The sequence below is a fragment of the Diabrotica virgifera genome, chromosome 9 (genome assembly GCF_917563875.1).
Source record: "Diabrotica virgifera virgifera chromosome 9, PGI_DIABVI_V3a".
In the NCBI taxonomy this organism is placed as follows: Eukaryota; Metazoa; Arthropoda; class Insecta; order Coleoptera; family Chrysomelidae; genus Diabrotica; species Diabrotica virgifera.
The window spans coordinates 8,653,082-8,672,666 of NC_065451.1; the positions used below are offsets into that span (position 1 = coordinate 8,653,082).

Sequence of the window (19,585 nt, forward strand, 5' to 3'; positions counted from 1 at the left end):
GTCGAGTTATACGCGATTTAATATTTGAAAAACGCGAAAATCGCCATTTTCAAGGCTTAATAGCTCAGTTAAAAATTATTAACAATGAGCGCTAACTGCATATAGTGGGCCGTCATTAGTGAGTGCGAAAGAGATGCACCATTCCTCTAATGGTGCATCTCACTTGCGCTCACATTGACGGCCGCCTCACTTAGCGCTCATGGTTAACAATTAAAAATAACAGCTCAATAATAAAATAATGACAACATTTCTTTAGGATCCTGTAGGAGAGCTTTCAACTTTGATTCAGTCTTCGGTCACTTTTTGACTTTCATAATAATAATTTTTAACCGAGTTATTAAGCTTTGAAAATAGCCATTTTCGTGTTTTTCAAATTTTTAATCAGTCAATTTTAGAGAAAAATTACAAGAAACCTTTTTGGCTCATAATGACCCAAAGAATCTAAAAAAAAATTATACGAAGTGAAAAATTGATTTTTTGAATTTGTTTAAAAAAATTGTTTAAACATGCGGACCGTGAGCTAGTTTTGTGCGGACCGTCAATAAATTCAGAATATACCTAGTGTTTGACAATTTTGAAAATGTTTGGCCATGAAACTGTGTACTATGTTTGGCTCAACTTATGTGTGCGAAGCCGCTTTATCTAGAATAAACTTTTTTAAAAATCGGTAGAGATCTCACTTAACAGATGAATATCTTAACTCCCTAATGAGACTCAGTTGCACTATAGTCTAAGAGCTAGAGGCGAGAAATCATCGTCATAAGTAATATGGAGTTTGGCATGTGAAATGTGTCTATTGTATGTTGATAATTATGAGCCCTTTCAGGCTGACACCTCAGTGAATACAGGGAGTAGCAATAAGGGATGAAATGGGAAAGTTAACGCAGTCATTAAAGGTTTTCACCTCCTATTTTGTTAAACCTCCATCGATTTACATGAAAATTGGTGAGTAGTTAGAGCATACCTCAAGAAATAAAACTGATATGGTGCCAACGTGCGCTTTTACCCTGGGGGTGGATGCCACCCCTTCTCAGAGGTGAGAACTATTTTATTAAAAATAACCCCACTAATCGATATAGGGACAAATTTTAAGCAAAATTTATTACCTCTAATTATTAAAATAAATCAATACTTTTTGAGTTATTAAAGATCAAAGATTTGAATTTTTCGTGAAATAAATGCATGATGTAAAGCAGTTTTTCGTAAATAATTCAAAAACTGTAAGTTTTATCAAAATAGTTATGATTACCAAAATTGAAGATAATAAAAAATAAAAGAGATTTGTTGTTCAAAAAACCTTTGAGAATTAATAAAAAGTGAGTTATAGGTGATGGAATGTATATTTTTTTCGGCTAGTACCCAAATCTATGTATTCAAGCTCAAATAACGGGAAAACGGTGCATTTTATAAAATATATTTACTGACACTTGTCAAAGTATTCTTGAGTACTTTGACAAGTTTTCAGTAAATATATTTTATAAAATGCACCGTTTTCCCGTTATTTGAGCTTGAATACTTAGATTTGCGTACTAGCCGAAAGAAATATACATTCCATCACCTATAACTCACTTTTTGTTAATTCTCAAAGGTTTTTCTAATAAGAAATCTCTTTTATTTTTTATTATCTTCAATTTTGGTAATCATAACTATTTTGATGAAACTTACAGTTTTTGAATTATTCACGAAAAACCGCTTTACATCATGCATTTATTTCACTAAAAATTCAAATCTTTGATCTTTAATAACTCAAAAAGTATTGATTTATTTTAATAATTAGAAGTAACAAATTTTGCTTAAAATTTGTCCCTCTATCGATTAGTGGGGTTATTTTTATTAAAATAGTTATCACCCCCCGAGAAGGGGTGGCATCCACCCCCAGGGTAAAATCGCACGTTGGCACCATATCAGTTTTGTTTCTTGAGTTATGCTCTAACTACTCACCAATTTTCATGCAAATCGATGGAGGTTTAACAAAATAGAAGGTGAAAACATTTAATGACTGCACCAACTTTCCCCTTTCATCCCTTATTGCTACTTCCTGTATCCACTGAGGTGTCAGCCTGAAAGGGGTCATAGTTATCAATATACAATAGACACATTTCACATGCCAAACTCCATATTACTTATGACGATGATTTCTCGCCTCTAGCTCTCCGTCTATAAACTCACTCCAAACTTCAGACAGGTTGTACATAAAAAAATGTCATTTTTCTCTCTGATAATTTAATTTTGTAAAAAGTTTTCCCCCTTATTTTTATACTTACTAATCATTAATTTTGAAATTAAGAAAGCTGTAATATAAAATTGTCATGTGCATTTTTTTATCTTGATTTCCTCTCTACTATAATGTTAAGTAGGAGTACTTTTCAGATGTGTATTTATTTAAAATAATTTTTAGATTTAATAAGTTTGCAACAAACACCTTGCATTGAAACTAATGTAGAAAAGATAATAACATGTTAATTAGCATTTTGTACTATGATTATTTATTTTAAAGTCCTCAGTTTCCTTTCTACAAAAGTAAAGATGTTTAAAAACTTCATTAGCATTCAAAATATAAATTCCTAATTTTTAAAATATTCTCAGTAACAATTTACAATACTGCTGTTTTCAAAATATACTGATAATAACATCAAAACAATAAATAATGAATTTATAATTTATTTGTTGTACCAGGAAAACTTACAGAACAGTATACAGTAACCAAAAAACAATCAGGTATTATTAGGTTTCCTTTCCATATTAGTCCATCTGTGAGGCCACTTTCGTATGAAAAATGTTTCTGACTCGATTTCTTTGCGGATTCCTGTTCAAAAATGTCCCATTTAAACAAATTAGAAGGGTGCCGGGTGAAACAATTTTTTAAGCAAATTCAAAATTACTTTTTGCCTCGAAAAAGGTATTTTTATGTTTCTCGGGTAATTACATATAAACAATAAAGGTCTCTTGTCATATTTCTGAAAAGTTGACAGTTTTCGAGTAATAAGCGATTTAAAATCTGAAAAATGCGAAAATATGAGTTTGAGATGCTTGAAAACTCTTAAGTTTTAATAAAAACAGATCTTTTTATTTAAGATGACCCAAGAATGCTAAAAACATATTTTCGCGTGCAAAAAAGGTGATGTTTTGAATTTGTTAAAAAAAATATTAAACAATTTCTGCCCAAAAATTTCGCCCGGCACCCTTCTGATTTGTTTATAGGGGATATTTTTTAACAAGAATCCACAAAGAAACCGAATCAGAACAGTCAGACACAGGCAGCATAAATTCGGACCCCGGAAGTGTCAGGTTTTCGAAACGGACCCTCAGGGAAACTAATTGGTGACCCCTGATTTATAGTATCATGATTTTACCGATACATCTAAGTAGTTGTTATGCGCAACTATCTTATAATATGCTTCTTACTTTGATTGTAGTGCTACTAGTCCAGAGCATTTAGCACAAAATAAATCTATTTTTAAATACAGCACCTAATACAGACTTGCAGCTTTTTGCATCATGTTCATGATAATGCCAGGAAAAAATCTACTAGAGAAAAATGGGTGGAAATGCACAGTTGCATTTTAACGTGCATAAAATGCATTCAAAAGTGCATAAACATGCCAAAATAAGTATGTTAAGAGTCATATTTTGTTACTCGGGAGTTTTTGGCGTCGCTGAAGACGAATACGCCATCAGAACTGACCACTGGAGCAACTGGTGCCCAAGTTCAATGCTAAGGTACGTCATCTGAAGTTTCGAGAGTTTTTGGCACTAAATTGATGCAAACAGATTATGCGGGGGTTTTTGGGGTCGCTGAACAAGAATACGCCATAAGAATCTGAACATCAAAATCTATAAATCCATCGTCAGGCCTATACTAATATATAGATGCGAAGCATGGACCATAACCAAAGCAAACGAAGAAAAGCTCAGACGTTTGAACGAAAAATACTTAGAAAAATTGTAGGAGCTACGATATCACCACAAACCATTACAGGATCAGAACGAATATCGAATTAAAAGCACTCTACAATGACAAGATGGGCAGGCCACGTGCACAGACTTCATAACGAGAGACTTGTAAGACTGGTATGGGATGAGATTCCTACAGTCAAAAGACCACTCGGACTTTCCAGAATGCGGTAGAGAGATAACATCCGAGCAGATCTCCGGAAAAACTCACCACAAACCAGTATAGGATCAGAACCAATATCGAATTAAAAGCACTCTACAATGACGCCGATATTGTCCAAGAAATTAAATCACAGCGACTAAGATGGGCAGACCACGTGCACAGACTTCATAACGAGAGACTTATAAGACTGGTATGGAAGGAGATTCCTACAGGTAAAAGACCACTCGGACTTCCCAGAATGCGGTGGAGAGATAACTCCAAGTAGATCTCCGGAAAATGAACATTTCACTTGACCCTAGGTTGATGGAAGACCGAACAAATTGGAAGAAAGTTGTACAGTCAGCCAGGATCCACCCAGGGTTGTAGCGCTGCGTGATGATGATGATCCTGAACACAATGCAAAAAGTTGCAAGTCTTTAGGTGTTGTATTTAAAAATTCATTTGTTCCGATGTTTTTAGTGCTAAATGCCCTGGTCTATGCTAATTTTCTACTTCTCTACTGCTTTATTGTCTTAAACATAGGTATTTATTTCTTTTCGGATCACAGTTTTAAGGAATTTAATTAGCAATTTCAGTATTAGCTGATTAAAACTTTTTTAAAGCAAATAGTTGGAATGCACGTATAACTAAACACGATTAAAAGCAAATTATAAATAAATTCATCAAAGCAGCTTTGTACTATTTAATCTAGAATCAACCCTTAAATAACAGTACGAATTATCTGATCCAACAACTCTGGAAAATCGGTTGCATATGACCCCTGGCGTTTCAGGCGTTGCGTTGGTTTAATTATAAATTAATGGCTGTTTGCATAAAGTGCAAATGTAAATGTTGTTAGGATTCTAAAAATACATTGCAAAAAGAAGGGTATGTTAATATTGCAAATTACATTATGTATGTAATGATGAAATTAGATTTGTTCGCTCGACGCTGTCATAATAATAATTTTTCGTGCTATATTTCACAATTTCTGAATTCAACATGTGGAATATAATTATCCAAAATTTGGGGAATATTATTACAAACAACTACTTTAAAATGATTTGCTGATAGCTTCTGTCCATTGTTTGTGCTGTCTCCTTATATTTTAATTAACTAAATAATCTCTTTAAAAAAATAAATTATCAGTAGTAATTGCACAAGAGCTCTAAAATTATTGAATTTTTCCCGAGTGACACTTTGACAGTTTTAATTTCACGAGCCAAAGGCTCGTGAAATTATGTCAAAGTGTCACGAGGGCAAAAATTCTATATTAATTTTAGAGTTCGAGTGCAATTTGTTGCGATTATTTCATGAATAAAACTGTTCAAAACCAAAATTTTATTGTAATTTATTTATGTAAGTACAAATTAGTACAATTAAACACACAGTTGTTATAAATTTTTGACGGTTGAAAGTCATCACTTTTATAATTTTTAAAACATGAATTGTCATTAATGTCACTGAATGTATTTTTTCGTAGCAACGAAGGGCATCTGACGTAATATACTTGACGACGGGAAATTATCAGTAGTAATTGCACAAGAGCTCTAAAATTATTGAATTTTTCCCGAGTGACACTTTGACAGTTTTAATTTCACGAGCCGAAGGCGAGTGAAATTATGTCAAAGTGTCACGAGGGCAAAAATTCTATATTAATTTTAGAGATCGAGTGCAATTTGTTGCGATTATTTCATGAATAAAACTGTTCAAAACCAAAATTTTATTGTAATTTATTTATGTAAGTACAAATTAGTACAATTAAACACACAGTTGTTATAAATATGTATTTGACGGTTGAAAGTCATCACTTTTATAATTTTTAAAACATTTGTCATTAATGTCACTGAATGTATTTTTTCGTAGCAACGAAGGGCATCAGTTTAATTTAGATTTCTGTAGCTTTCTATTGGTCAGAATCTCCTATGAATGAAATAATCAGTAGTAATTGCACAAGAGCTCTAAAATTCTATATTAATTTTAGAGATCGAGTGCAATTTGTTGAGATTATTTCATGAATAAAACTGTTCAAAACCAAAATTGTATTGTAATTTATTTATGTAAGTACAAATTAGTACAATTAAACACACAGTTGTTATAAATATTTGACGGTGGAAAGTCATCACTTTTATAATTTTTAAAACATACATTAATTGTCATTAATGTCACTGACTGTATTTTTTAGTAGCAACGAAGGATATCTAACGTAATATACTTGACGACGGGAAATTATCAAAAATTATCAGCTTAATTTAGACTTCTGTAGCTTTCTATTGGTCAGAATCTCTTATGAATGAAATAATCAAAAATTATCGGGTATAATATCACAATAGAGTGAGAATAAATTGAAAATAATGCGACAGTTTTTCGAAAATTTGTTGTCTGCCAATAGACACGAGAGCCCGCAGGGCTCGAGTGGCTATTGCCCAATGACAACCAAATTTGAGTAAAAATGAAGCATTATTTTCTTATTTATTCTTACTGTCGTGTGATATTCGTAAGATTATTTTTTAAGGCTATGGGTACATAATTCGCAAATATTTTACGGCTATCCCTATCTTTTTTGTCTTTACATGGCAAATTACGTGTAGCAAAATTCACACTGGTATGGATATGTACATATTACTTGTATGTCATTCTACTTGACAATGTCATAACTAACTTAAAGAGATGGCTTTTGAATGTTCTTGGATAACTGTTATTTTTTGTATAATTGCAAATTATTAATTCAGTTAACAAATGTGATAATTTTTTCACTAGCTATGTATTCAGTGATTGTAATAATTTATAGGTACAGTTACGGTCACTGAATAGTTTACACCTTAATTTGTACGGATGCTTGTCAAAAATTTCGCGAGTGTTGAAAAATGAAATAACGATATCAAACTCCTCCAAAATGGTTATAATGAATTTGAATGATGCGCAAAAGCAAGAGCAATTGCCAAACTCGAAGAACGTTGGCTTTTAAGACAAGTTGCTGCAGATTTGGACGTGTTTCATATATGTGCATATGGAAAGTCAAACAAAGATTGGATAATTTGGGATATAAAATAAAATCGGTATTTTCAAAACAGACTTCCTTGTTTTCATTATTAAGACCATAATCCATTCTATTAAAAAAACTTCTTTTTATACTTTCCATTTTGTTAAAGTTTGTAAAATATATTTATTTATATTATTTTTATTTTTTAATTTTAAATAACCTATTCTAGGTACACCAGTGGTCAGGGGCGTAACAGAGGCCCCCGCAGCATGCAGTTTGCGGGGAGGCCCCAATATATCAGGGGCCCCATGTTGTCGTCTAACATATATGTAAAAATATGTCATTGATATATTTTTTAAGCATGCATACGCAACGTTTTTCAGCACTGCCTGGAAATCTTCAAAAACTTCCCTCGATTCGATTTAGCAAACAATGCAGAAAAACGTCCAACCAAAATCGCTTACTCTAAAAACGTTATCGGTGACTAAGGTGGTCATCCAGATTACAAACTGTGATTGGTGTAAAGAAGAACTGCATGACCATTTTATAAATATTGTCTAAAATAATATTAACTAGCACAGATTGTAAGTAGATAATGACAACTAATAATTATGGAACAGTTTGAATTTGTCTTCCCATCTATTTTACAAAATAAAGTACTACTTTTACATTACAACTGTAAGGAATTTTTATCAAATTTTCAGACAAAACTAGACGTCATTTTTCCAAAAATCCAAAGATTTTGCTACTAATTGTGGCTTTCCCTGTACTTTTAAAATCAAAAGGTTTGGTAGAGTTAAGAAGCATTTTGTTGAATTATAGGCATGTTTTTCGGAAATCTCGATGTAGTCATTTAACAAATTCAAGCTGGATTTATAAGTTTGTACAAAGTAAACAACGAGTTTAAGGTCTTACATCCTAGAAGTGGATATCTTTTCAAACCGGATCCAGAAGTATTTGAAGGAGTCAGTAAATGAGTTGCTGCTTACCCGTCATTTTTAAGTAATGAGTTTTTGGAGCAACTGCAATTTGTTAGAAAATCATTGAGGACACAGTTGGAATCGGCGAACTCTATTTATGATGCAGCCAAAATTATTCTTAGAGACTTTCATTGCACTAGTGCTTGCATCTTGCCTACCAGAAGTGTGTCATGCGTACATTTTGTTTTCAACTTTACCCGTCACGACCACTAGTTCAGAGAGATTTTTTCTGATCTTAAATGAATAAAACCATATCTTTGTAGTACAATGTCAGAAGTTCTCTAGCGCTATAAGTATTGAAAACGAAGTTGCCCATCAGATAGATATTAATAAAATAATTGTAGATATATTCGCCGAGAGTAGTGCACGAAGAAAGTTGTTCATCTCATAGAATAATACTATGTAATATTGTAATAATTTTAAGAGTGTAGGAGCAAAATTTCGGACTAATGTCTTTTAAATGCATTCATTTGTTTCGAATCCTGAGAAAACGAATAAATATTTTTGAAAACTTTATACGCAGAATAAAAGATTACAAAGTTTCTTTTGAATGGGATATTTGAAATTAAAAATCATACTAAATTTTCTCTTTTTTCACCCTTGTAACTTACTTAAGATTACAAAGTTTCTTTTGAATGGGATATTTGAAATTAAAAATCATACTAAATTTTCTCTTTTTCCACCCTTGTAACTTACTGAATTAAACATTATAGAAGTTTTCGGGGACTTTCGGCTCTCGGTAATAATCTTTCATTCTGCGTTTAAATTTTTCAAAAATAGTTACTAGTTTTCTCAGGATTCAAAAAAAATGAATGCATTTAAAAACCATTGGCACGAACTTTTGCGGCTACGCTCTTAATTTTTGTTCCATTTTATTCTATACCAATAAAGTTGTTGTAAATGATAGTTCTATACCAATACAGTTGTTATAAACAGTGCAAAAATACACTATATGTATACGTTTTTGTTACACAAGTCGCATTTAGTAATTTTTTAAAAGGGGCCCCATTTTCAATTCTGCGGGAGGGCCCCGACGGAGTTTGTTACGCCACTGCCAGTGGTAACGTCACTTTGACGTAAAAGGTGCGTTTAAACGAGGTAATAATTTAAAAAATCGGCTCGTAGATACGTAAGGCTGTAAACTATTCAATGACCGTAACTGCGTAACTGTAACTACAATAAAAACTAATACTCAATCGAGCAAAGAGGAAAAGTGTTAAAGTGATTTTTAATAATATATTGTAATTATGGAACGCTTACAATTTTGAACATCTTTAACAACAAAATACTTGGATCACAGAATATATCTTGATATATTCTCTGTTTCTATCTTCCATAAATAATACACAATAAATAACTTTTTATAAAGTTGGCCTCTTAAATCAATTATTTATCAAATACACTATATATCAATATTATTTTATCAACAACTAAAAATATTCCCGATTCATGTCAAATAATTATTTAAAATTGTCACTGATTGTCAGTGTCTGACTGACAATATTCCATTCGACTAAGTGCGTTGTATGACAAAGATAGATTTGGAAAATATTACCACGAACATTGTCTTCATTTTTTTCGAATCCTGAAAAAAACCAATAAATATTTTTGAAAAATCTAAACGCTGAATGAAAGACTAAATTATTACCGAGGGCCGAAAGTCCCTTAGAATAAATAAAAAGTTTATTTTAAATGAGATATTTGAAATTAAAAATAACACTAAATTTTCTCTTAGCTTTTCACCCCTGTAAGTTATTAAAATAAACATTATAGAAGTTCTCCGGGACTTTCGGCCCTCGCTAATAACGTAATCTTTCATTCTACGTTTAATTTTTTTAAAAATACTTATTAGTTTTCTCAGGATTCGAAAAAAATGAATCCCCATTTGAATAGCATTGCAGCCGAAAAAACGTACCGATCCTCTTAATACGTATATTATGGATATTTTCTTAAATGTGACAGTTGTCAAAACTAGGAAACTGGTTGCCATTAAACAGAAACAATCTACTTAAAAAAATTCTATCGGGAATTTTCTACAGTAGATAATTCTCAGTATAATTGTAATCTGATTGGACAGAATTAAACACGTGATCAAATATCTTACTATACGATTGGAAGTTAAAATCATCAAAAAATAATCAGTTTAATTTAGATTTCTGTAGCTTTCTATTGGTCAGAATCTCCTATGAATGAAATAATCATTTTAATATTAATAATGAATAATAATCATTTTAATGGCTATAAAATTTACCGTTAGGGCGAAATAATCTATATAGGATATTTATTTATCGTCTACCAAGACCCACTTTTTCTTCGATTTTACCCTTCGTAATCAGCTGTAATAACTCATACTTATCATTTCTAAGTATGTACCCCCAATAAGCTGTCTTTCTCCTTTTTATGGTGGTCAAAATTCTCTGTCTCTTTCCATTCTGTGCAACATCATTTCATGTCCATGATATTTTTAAAATTCTCATAAAAAGCCACATCTCAAAAGTTTCCAGCTTTCTCATTAAGTCAACATGAACAGTCCAAGATTCGGCACCATAAAGAAGAACAGGGTGAATATAACATTTTACCATTAGTCCAAGATACGATATAAAGTCGATTTGCACCGATCTGTTTAATGGATAAAAATTATTGGATACGTAATTTAGCATGTTAACAATTACAAAAAACAAGGGTGGCCCGATCTAATCTTGTTCTAAATTAATAATTAAAAAATGACATGTTTTTTAGATTTAAAAAAAAATTCGACCCGGGCAGAAATTATTTCAGATTTTTTAGATCATTCTAAACAAAAAAGATTTTTTGTGATTGTTCTCTAAAGTTGATCGTTTTCTAGTTATAAACAATTTAAAACTAAAAAAAGAACGAAAGATGACGATTTTCAAGACTCAAAAACAAAAGTATAAAATATCATTTATCTACTCTATGTCATATTATGTATAAGTTTTTAGTTTGTGAAAACTGTCATTGTAGATAGCAGTGCGTGAAGGATTTAAAGTGTGCGTGAAGTAACAATGTATTTTAAATGGGATTTACTTTTTCGCACTGTTTGTAACTTTCGAGTTGTCATGGTGACAATCCTTAAGTTTCGCGTTGTCATGGTGATGACAATATGAGCAATGAATTACAACAAAAGTTTCGACAGTTTTGTGGTTTGAAAGTAGTTAGCATTTTAAATGTCAAAGTTCTAAAAATTGTAGAATAGAAATGAATTCTAGTGACGAAGAATTACAGCTTTTTTTATTTGTTTATCGTAGATAAAATATTGTATGAAACTGTGCGTGAAGCACTTTTTGCGAACTTACGCGATTTATAGCACTCGCTTGTGCTCTAAAAATCGCGTGCGTTCGCAAAAAGCATACTTCACGAACTGTTTTATAAATAACTATTTTGAAATTACGAAGTAACTAAATTCAAGTTCAAACCTTATTCTATCAGTTCTTGATAAGTATTTTTTCTTATTTCATTCTGAAACATTGTTTTTTAGTTGTTAATGCCCGTCTCCCCATAGGAAACCTTCCTCATTAACAATTAAAAAATATATTTTAGAGTAAAACATGACTAAAATTCTTCGAGACCTGATAGAAAAAGGTTTGAACTTGAATTTATGTAGGTACCTACTTAATGACTACAAAAATGATATTTTTACTTGTGTTTTTGCGCCTTGAAAATTGTCATCTTTCGTTCTTTTTTCAGTTTTAAATTGTTTATAACTCGAAAACGATCACTTTTAGAGAAAAATTACAAAAGACCTTTTTTGTTTAGAATGATCCATAAAATCTGAAATAATATCTGCCCGGGGTCGAATTTTTTTTTTAATTCATAAAAAATGTCATTTTTTAATTATTACCCTTGGCAACCCTTGCTTTTTGTAATTGTTAACATGCTAAATTACATACCCAATAATTTTTATCCACTAAACAGATCGGTGCAAATCGACCTTATATCGGATCCTTTACTACATCAGATATTGGATTTCCAGATTGAGTCTTTGGTTACTCAGAAATTTCCTCATCTTCAAAAAGCTCTATTCTTTATTTAATTTCAGATTTCGATTTAGATCTTAAGTAATCTAGACAACTAAGTACACTGGGGTGCAAAATTAACCGGATACCTTAAAAATGGGTCATTTTGATGTCCCGAATTTCCTAAAGCTGTTGTCCGATTTAAGTGATTTTTTTTTAAATATTATAGCCTTATTCTTTAACAACGTCGCTGTAATAATATTGTTGCCAAACAGGTAAATGTTCAATGTATACCGGGTGTACCAATGAAACTGTATTTTTTTCAAATTTCGCATCACTCTGTATAATATTCTAGCATTTATAAAATACTCAAATTAAAACCCAACTATAGCCTCATGTTTTCTCCACATACTGTTTTTTTTAATGATTCGCTTATGTTGGACCATAAAAAAAGTTAGGTACTTTAACAATTAGCCATGTTTTTCATCAATACAGGGCGTTTTTAAATAAGTATGGCAAACTTCAAGGGGTAATTCTACATGAAAAAATAATAACAGTTTGCTTTATAAACATACGTCCGCAAATGCTTTGTTTCTGAGATCGAGGGTATTAAAATTTTTCTTACAAACTGGCGATTTATTTATTGCTTTAAAACCGGTTGAAATATGGATGCCTCAGGAGTCAAACGGTGTAAGTCACATTCTCCCTAAAAATTACTTATGAGATATAACACTTATATATAATAATATTATTATTTCCTTGTTTGTATTTATGAATATGTTACCCCTATTATGATAAATAAAGATGGTTTATTTGTTTTTAATAACTATTTATATTTCTGCAACTATTGTCAGAAACATCTTAGAAACAGAAACATTTTAAACATTTATTGACTTACACCGATTGGCTTCTATGAAATTTGGTGGGTTTTAAGACGTAGTTGTCGTTTATTTTTTGACATACAAGTAAGAATTTGACAAAATTCATGGTTATAACAGCAGATCCAATAAGATGTAAATTGGAGCTGGAAGGTCAAATAATAGCACAAGTGATGGAGTTTAAATATCTGGGTATCACACTATCTAGCTACGGAAGGCTCGAAACAGAAGTGGAAGATCAAGTGAATAGAGCAAACAGAGCCGCAGGTTGCCTGAATGACACAATATGGAGAAATAAAAATATCGGAAAAGAAATGAAATGCAGAATTGACTAAACAGTCATCAGACCAATAATGACATACGCGGCAGAAACACAACCCGACACAGAGAGGACAAAAAGATTGCTCCTCGAAACAGCGGAGATGAAAACTCTTCGAAAAATCGATGGTAAGACTCTATGGGGCAGAGCTAGAAGTACAGATATACGACGGAGATGCAAAGTGGATAACATTAATAACTGGGTAAGAAACAGAAGAATAGAATGGAATGACCAAATAAGCCGAATGACAACAAATAGGATAGTCAGGACAGCGAGAGACGGTTCCCCAATATGAATACGATCAGTGGGAAGACCACGAAAACAATGGAACAACAACTTACTAGAGGCACATTGAAAAAACAGACAGAGTCATGTCTATACAAAAAGAAGAAGAAGAAGAAGTAAGAATTTAATATTCACCATTGGCGCGCATACGGGTAATATGAGCCGTCAAATCACTTAAAATCGGACAACAGGTTTGGGAAATTCGAGACATCAAAAATGACCCATTTTTAAGGTGTCCGGTTAATTTTTCACCCCAGTGTATTTCATTTTGTCCGCTTGTTCAATATCTTCTTTTTTTTATCTGGATCCTTGTTATGACTTTACCCCTCTTACTGATAGCCATGGTTTGTGTTTTCTTTATGTTTATTGTTAAACCAAACTGTTCCCCAGTATCACAAATTGTGTTTAGTTGCGCCTGCAAAAGACTCAAGAGGCAATGACCAGAAGACTTAGGTGAATAAGGTGAACCAGCACTGGCTAGCAACACCTGCAAAAACATTACATAATTCGTCAGGTTTACTCAATACTCCTTTGTACAGAGAGAGTAGAATGTAAATATGTATACAAGTTTTAAATAAAAAAAGAATGTGTGTGTACTGTGTACGCACGTAAGAAGTTGTACTTCTATTATATGATTTCAACGAAATCAATATACTTTAAACAGTTTATTTTTATTTTATTTAAATATTAAGCTAATTTCTATGCTTGCCACTTTCCAAAAATAAAAAAAATAGGAATGGTCCAGATTTGAACCCAAGACCTCTCGATCTGTAACCAAATGCTCTACCAATAAAGCCACGAGTTCTCTGTTTATATAATTTCTCGGACATAATGACAATTCACGGTAACAAACAGACGAAGTAAAGTATAATAAATATAAAAATGTTTTAATAATACTTATCTTACTCCCGAGGAAGACAAGTCCAAAGATACAAAAATTATAATAAATATATTTACTAAACATACTAATATATTCTTTTCACACCTTTTTTGCACTGATATACAGGGTGAGGCAGATAAAGGGCCTATTAGAAATATCTCGAGAACTAAATGTAAAAAAATCATGAAAATTGTTATACAGGGGTTTTAAGGTATGAACTATTTAATGAAAATATTTTGGTCTCTTTGCTACTTCCGGGTAAACCGGAAGTTGATTGTAACTTCGTTTTTTTAAATGGGACACCCTGAATATTTTTACATTTTTGGATTCTCCTCGATTTCTTCTTTCTTTAAATATAAAGTTTTGTAATATTATACAGGGTAGGTTAAAAGATAATTACGTTTTCTTATTAATTTCGTAGCAACATTCACACCCTGTAGGCTTGTAGTAGTTTGACATAATAAATTCTATTTATATTTAAATGATTTTTAATATAGTCTTCTATTGTTAACAATTATTAGTATAGCTAAATTTTTCGTTTTAGTATACAGGGTTGGTCGAAACACGGAATGAGTATTTTCTGAGTTTTCTTAAATGGAACACCCTGTATTGTAATGAAATGTTGTTTTATGGTACATTTTAATTACTTAAGCACTCCCTATACCTAACTGCTTTAGTTTGTGAGTTATTGGTGATTCAAACAAAACATTAATTGCAACACAAAATATGTGAAATTGTATTAGGTTGGCCGTGAAAATATTCAATCACAAATAATTTTTTGGAAATAAATACATATTAATCTAGACTGACACTTAAAATTGCCAGTAATGGTTGAACTGTCAAAATACCATTGAAGTTAAGATTGTTGGTGCGATTAACAATTAAGCACAAATTAAAGCAGTTATGTATAGGGAATGCTTAAGAAATAAAAAAGTACCATGAAATATCATTTCATTACAATACTAAAATATAGGGTGTTCCATTTAAGAAAACTTAGAAAATACTCATTCCGAACTTAGACCCACCCTGTATACTAAAATTAAAAATTTAGCTATACTAATAATTGCTAACAAAAGTAGACTATATTGCAAATCATTTGAATATAAATAGAGTTTATTATGTCAAACTACTACAATCCTACAGGGTGTGAATGTTGCTACGAAATTAATAATAAAACGTAATTATCTTTTAAGATACCCTGTATAATGTTACAAAAAATTATATTTTAAGAAAGAAGAAATCGAGGAGAATCCAAAAATGGCAAAATATAGAGGGTGTCCCATTTAAAAAAACGAAGTTATAAGCAACTTCCGGTATAAACGGAAGTACCAAGTAGATTAAAATATTTTCATTAAATAGATCAGTCTTCAAAACCCCATTATACCAATTTTCATAATTCAGTTACCTTTAGTTCTCGAGATATTTCTAATAGGCCCTTTATCTGCCTCACCCTATATACATAACTTGAAAGATTTAGTAACTAACGTCATACTGTCTGCGTGCGCATGCGCACAGAATAATAAAAATTCACTTCCAATCGCGCCCAAAGAAATATAACTTCAAAAAAAATAAAATCGTACTTACAATTTAAATTCAAATCGGTTTATATTAACTCACATAAAATTGCATGAATGGATAATCGTGTCAGTTTTCCATTTTATATTTAAAACAGTCTATCTTATGCCCATATTTATGATAAAATAAAATTTATGCATGAAAGACTTGTCCATAACCACGATTTTATGGAGAAACACGCTACAAACACGTTTTTATTGTTACAGGATAAGCCATGCCCAATCGCCACATACAAATAATATTGGAGAAACAGGATAGGGAATTATATCTAGCCGAGCAAAATTGCACGATTTTATATGGCCCCGATGTGAAGAATAAACACCAGGGAGCGTTTTATAACAGAACGTCCCAAAGTAAGTAAATACATAATAATACATTCAACAGGTAAAAACGCTTTTTTAAACACTTTTCTTTAGTTCAATCATTTGAAAGTTTCAAATTTTGAAAGCTCATATATTTGTTTATATAAAAATCGGCGCTTATTCGTGTTAAATTTCAATATGATACGAAACAAAACTTCAACCAAAAGTCGAGTTCAAAAAAATCGTGTTTTTATCGTAGTCTTAGAAAAACCACCGGTAGAGACGTTTTGTGCTACAATTAATATTAGAATTCGTTTTGGCGTATTAATTAATTAAACCCTTTTCTTTAGTTCAATCGTTTGGGTCAAATCTTTGGACGTTAATTTGACTGTCTTTTCTTCAATGCAAATGACTAAAAATTTGCAGACATATGCATTCGCGCGAACAATACGCGAACAATTCGCGGGAACAATAAAAAAAATTTTTTTGTTTATTATATATATTTCGGGTGTTCTACAGCATTCGCCGTTTCCCGCATCCTATTCGCCATGCTTTTCGGTCACAAATATCTTCCTCGTTGAGTTGTCTACTGTTCATTGCTTTCTCTACATCTTGTATCCATGTTCTCTTCGGTCTGCCTCTTTTTCTTCTCTCGGGTGGTACATACTGGATCATTTTCTTGGGCCATCTTGTTGGTCCCATTCTCTGGACATGCCCGTACCATATTAATCTTTTTTGTTCTATTCTGTCTATAATATCCTTTTCTACTTCCATTCTTTCTTTTATTTCTTCGTTTGGGATATGCTGCAGTTTAGATATTCTGCAGCTTCTTCTAAGCGCGTCCATTTCTAAAGCTTGAAGTCTTTTATTTTGTCGGTCTTCTACTTCCCACACTTCTGAGTTGTACAGGACAATTCCTTCCACGATAGTTTGGTAGATTTTTTTCTTTGTCTGATTTTGCAGTCCTGTACTCCACCAAATGCCATTTAGCTGTTTTATAGCTTTTCTTCCTTGACTTATTCGATATTCTATATCTTGATCACATGTCGAGTTTTTGTCAAAAATTGAACCTAGATATTTAAATTCATCACATCCTTTTATGTATTCCCCTTCTAATTCTAAGTCTTCAGTATCACCTCCGACTACAAGGTATTCAGTTTTCCCCATGCTCATTTCCAAACCCCATTTTTGGTACTCCTCTTTCAATTTTCTAATCATGTAACTGGCGTCATCTTTATCAGCAGCAATCACAACTTGGTCGTCAGCAAATAGCAACGTATACAAATAAGAATCTCCTACTGGTATCCCCATTGTTTGGCATTTCCTAGTTCAATATTTTAACACATGTGTAAGGTAAATTTTAAATAAAGTGGGCGACAGACAGCATCCCTGCAAAAGGCCTTTCGAAGTTTCAAAGGTATTTGAAAGTTTCGTTCCAATTTTAATTGCTGTTGTTGCATTAGCATAGAGATCTTTATTGTTTGGATGTATTTTCTATTTAAAGTGGTTTGTTGTAATACCTCAAACATTTTTTCTCTGGGAACGGTATCGTATGCTTTTTTTAAGTCTACAAATACCATGTGAGTTTCTAGATTTCTAGCAGAACGTTTTTCTAGTAATTGCCTTATGCAGAAAATGTTATCTGTGCATGAGCTACCTGCCCTAAATCCACTTTGTTCTTCGGAATCTTGCCACTCCTTTTCTATCCGTTTCTTTATTATTCGTCCGTACAGTCTTCCAACTGAGCTGGTCACACTAATGCCTCTGTAATTATTACAATTTTTTCTACCACCCTTTTTGTATATAGGGGTAGTTATGGAGTTTTTCCACTTAGAGGGCACGCCACTATTGCCTGAAAGGCATCCGTTGAATATTTCAACTAAAATTTCTTTTGCCTGTGTCGTGCTGTGCTTAATGAGTTCAATTGGAATACCTCCGGGACCAGGAGCTTTATTGTTTTTCATTTCTCTTAACGTTAGTTCTAGTTCTTGAATAGTTATATCTTCTAGTTGTTCCAGGTTGTTTGGGGCGATGATGGTTTGCCTTACATATTCCTGTCTATTCTCTTGCAATAGGTTTCTAAAGTATGTTTCCCACTCGTTTATACTTATAAGGGATATCTGGCATCTTTCTTGTACGTTTTGTCTTGTATTTGATATTGTTCTCCAAGCTTCTCTGCTTTTTGTTCCTCCCATAAGAGTGTCTATTTCTTCACATTTCTTCAGCCACATATTTTCTTTGGTTTTAATCACTTCTTTTTTTTGTTTCCATTCTTATTCTTGCGTAGGTTTTTCGGTCTTCTGAGCAATTTGTACTGAGCCATTTTTGATATGCTTCTTTTTTTCCCTCGTCTTTTCTTTTAAAGAATCTGTAAACCAAGGGTGATTAGTGTTATTTGAGGATTTTTCCCCTAACGCTTCGAATGCAGCTTCATCTGCTTTTTTAGCCGATCATATTTTTCATCTGCTGTTCTTGTATTAAACTGTGTATTGGTTATCTTTTGGCTCAGCCTTAATTTAAAAAGAAAGGAGATTGAATTATCTTTCAGTGCGTCGATGTTGTATTTGTACTGAGGCGGCTGTTCTTCTGTAATCTCTTCCTGGGTTTCTTCAATTTTGTTGTTCAAGATATATGGAAAGTATAGATCTGCTCTGAGTAAAAAGTGGTCAGTTCCACATTCTGCACCTCTATAGACTCGTACATCTTTCGTCACAATTGATGATTTCTGCTTCATGATGACGTAATCTATAATCGATTTCAATTGTCGGGTTTCTTGTTTATTAATTGTTTAAATAAAAAAAAACTATTTTAACGGAAAATGCTTAAATTCTCTTGTTTTTTACAATGAAGAAACTTGAAAATTTTACAGATTGTAGCTAATTATATGAACTATAAATAATTTTACTTTTTACGTTAATTGTTTACGTTATGCTTTATAAATAAAAAATAAAGTTTCAAATTTTTTGCCGATTTTGACTACTTTTCATGTTTGTACATCATATGTTTTATACATATTTTAATAAACATAATGATATATTTTAATGTTTGAAAAGTGTAAGACTAAAAAAAGTGAAAAATAAAAAAATATAAAATTAAATTTTTAAGAAACGCTTTTCTTTAATTACTAGTGACTAAAGTTAAAAATATTATTAAAAAAATCAACTAAAAAGCAAAAAATAAAAAAAATTGAAAAGATCTAACACACTCGTTAAAGAAAAGCCTAAAACCGTTTATTCGATGAAGACGCGCCTCGCTTTTCTTTGACTAATGTGTTAGATTTTTAAATTTTTTTTTATTTTTTGCTTTTTAGTTG

At 31.9% G+C, this 19,585-nt stretch overlaps 1 protein-coding gene across 5 annotated transcripts in view; it reads left to right on the forward strand.

Moving 5' to 3' along the window:
• The window catches only part of LOC114332250 (vasoactive intestinal polypeptide receptor 2), a 784,400-nt gene that overhangs the window by 647,757 nt on the left and 117,058 nt on the right, over window positions 1–19,585 (forward strand). For all 5 annotated transcript variants that reach the window (XM_050661170.1, XM_050661171.1, XM_050661172.1 and 2 more), the window contains one exon: window positions 16,177–16,323. In XM_050661170.1, coding sequence (XP_050517127.1) covers window positions 16,185–16,323 — 139 coding nt within the window. In that variant the 5' untranslated portion in view covers window positions 16,177–16,184. The remainder of the gene's footprint in view (window positions 1–16,176; window positions 16,324–19,585) is intronic.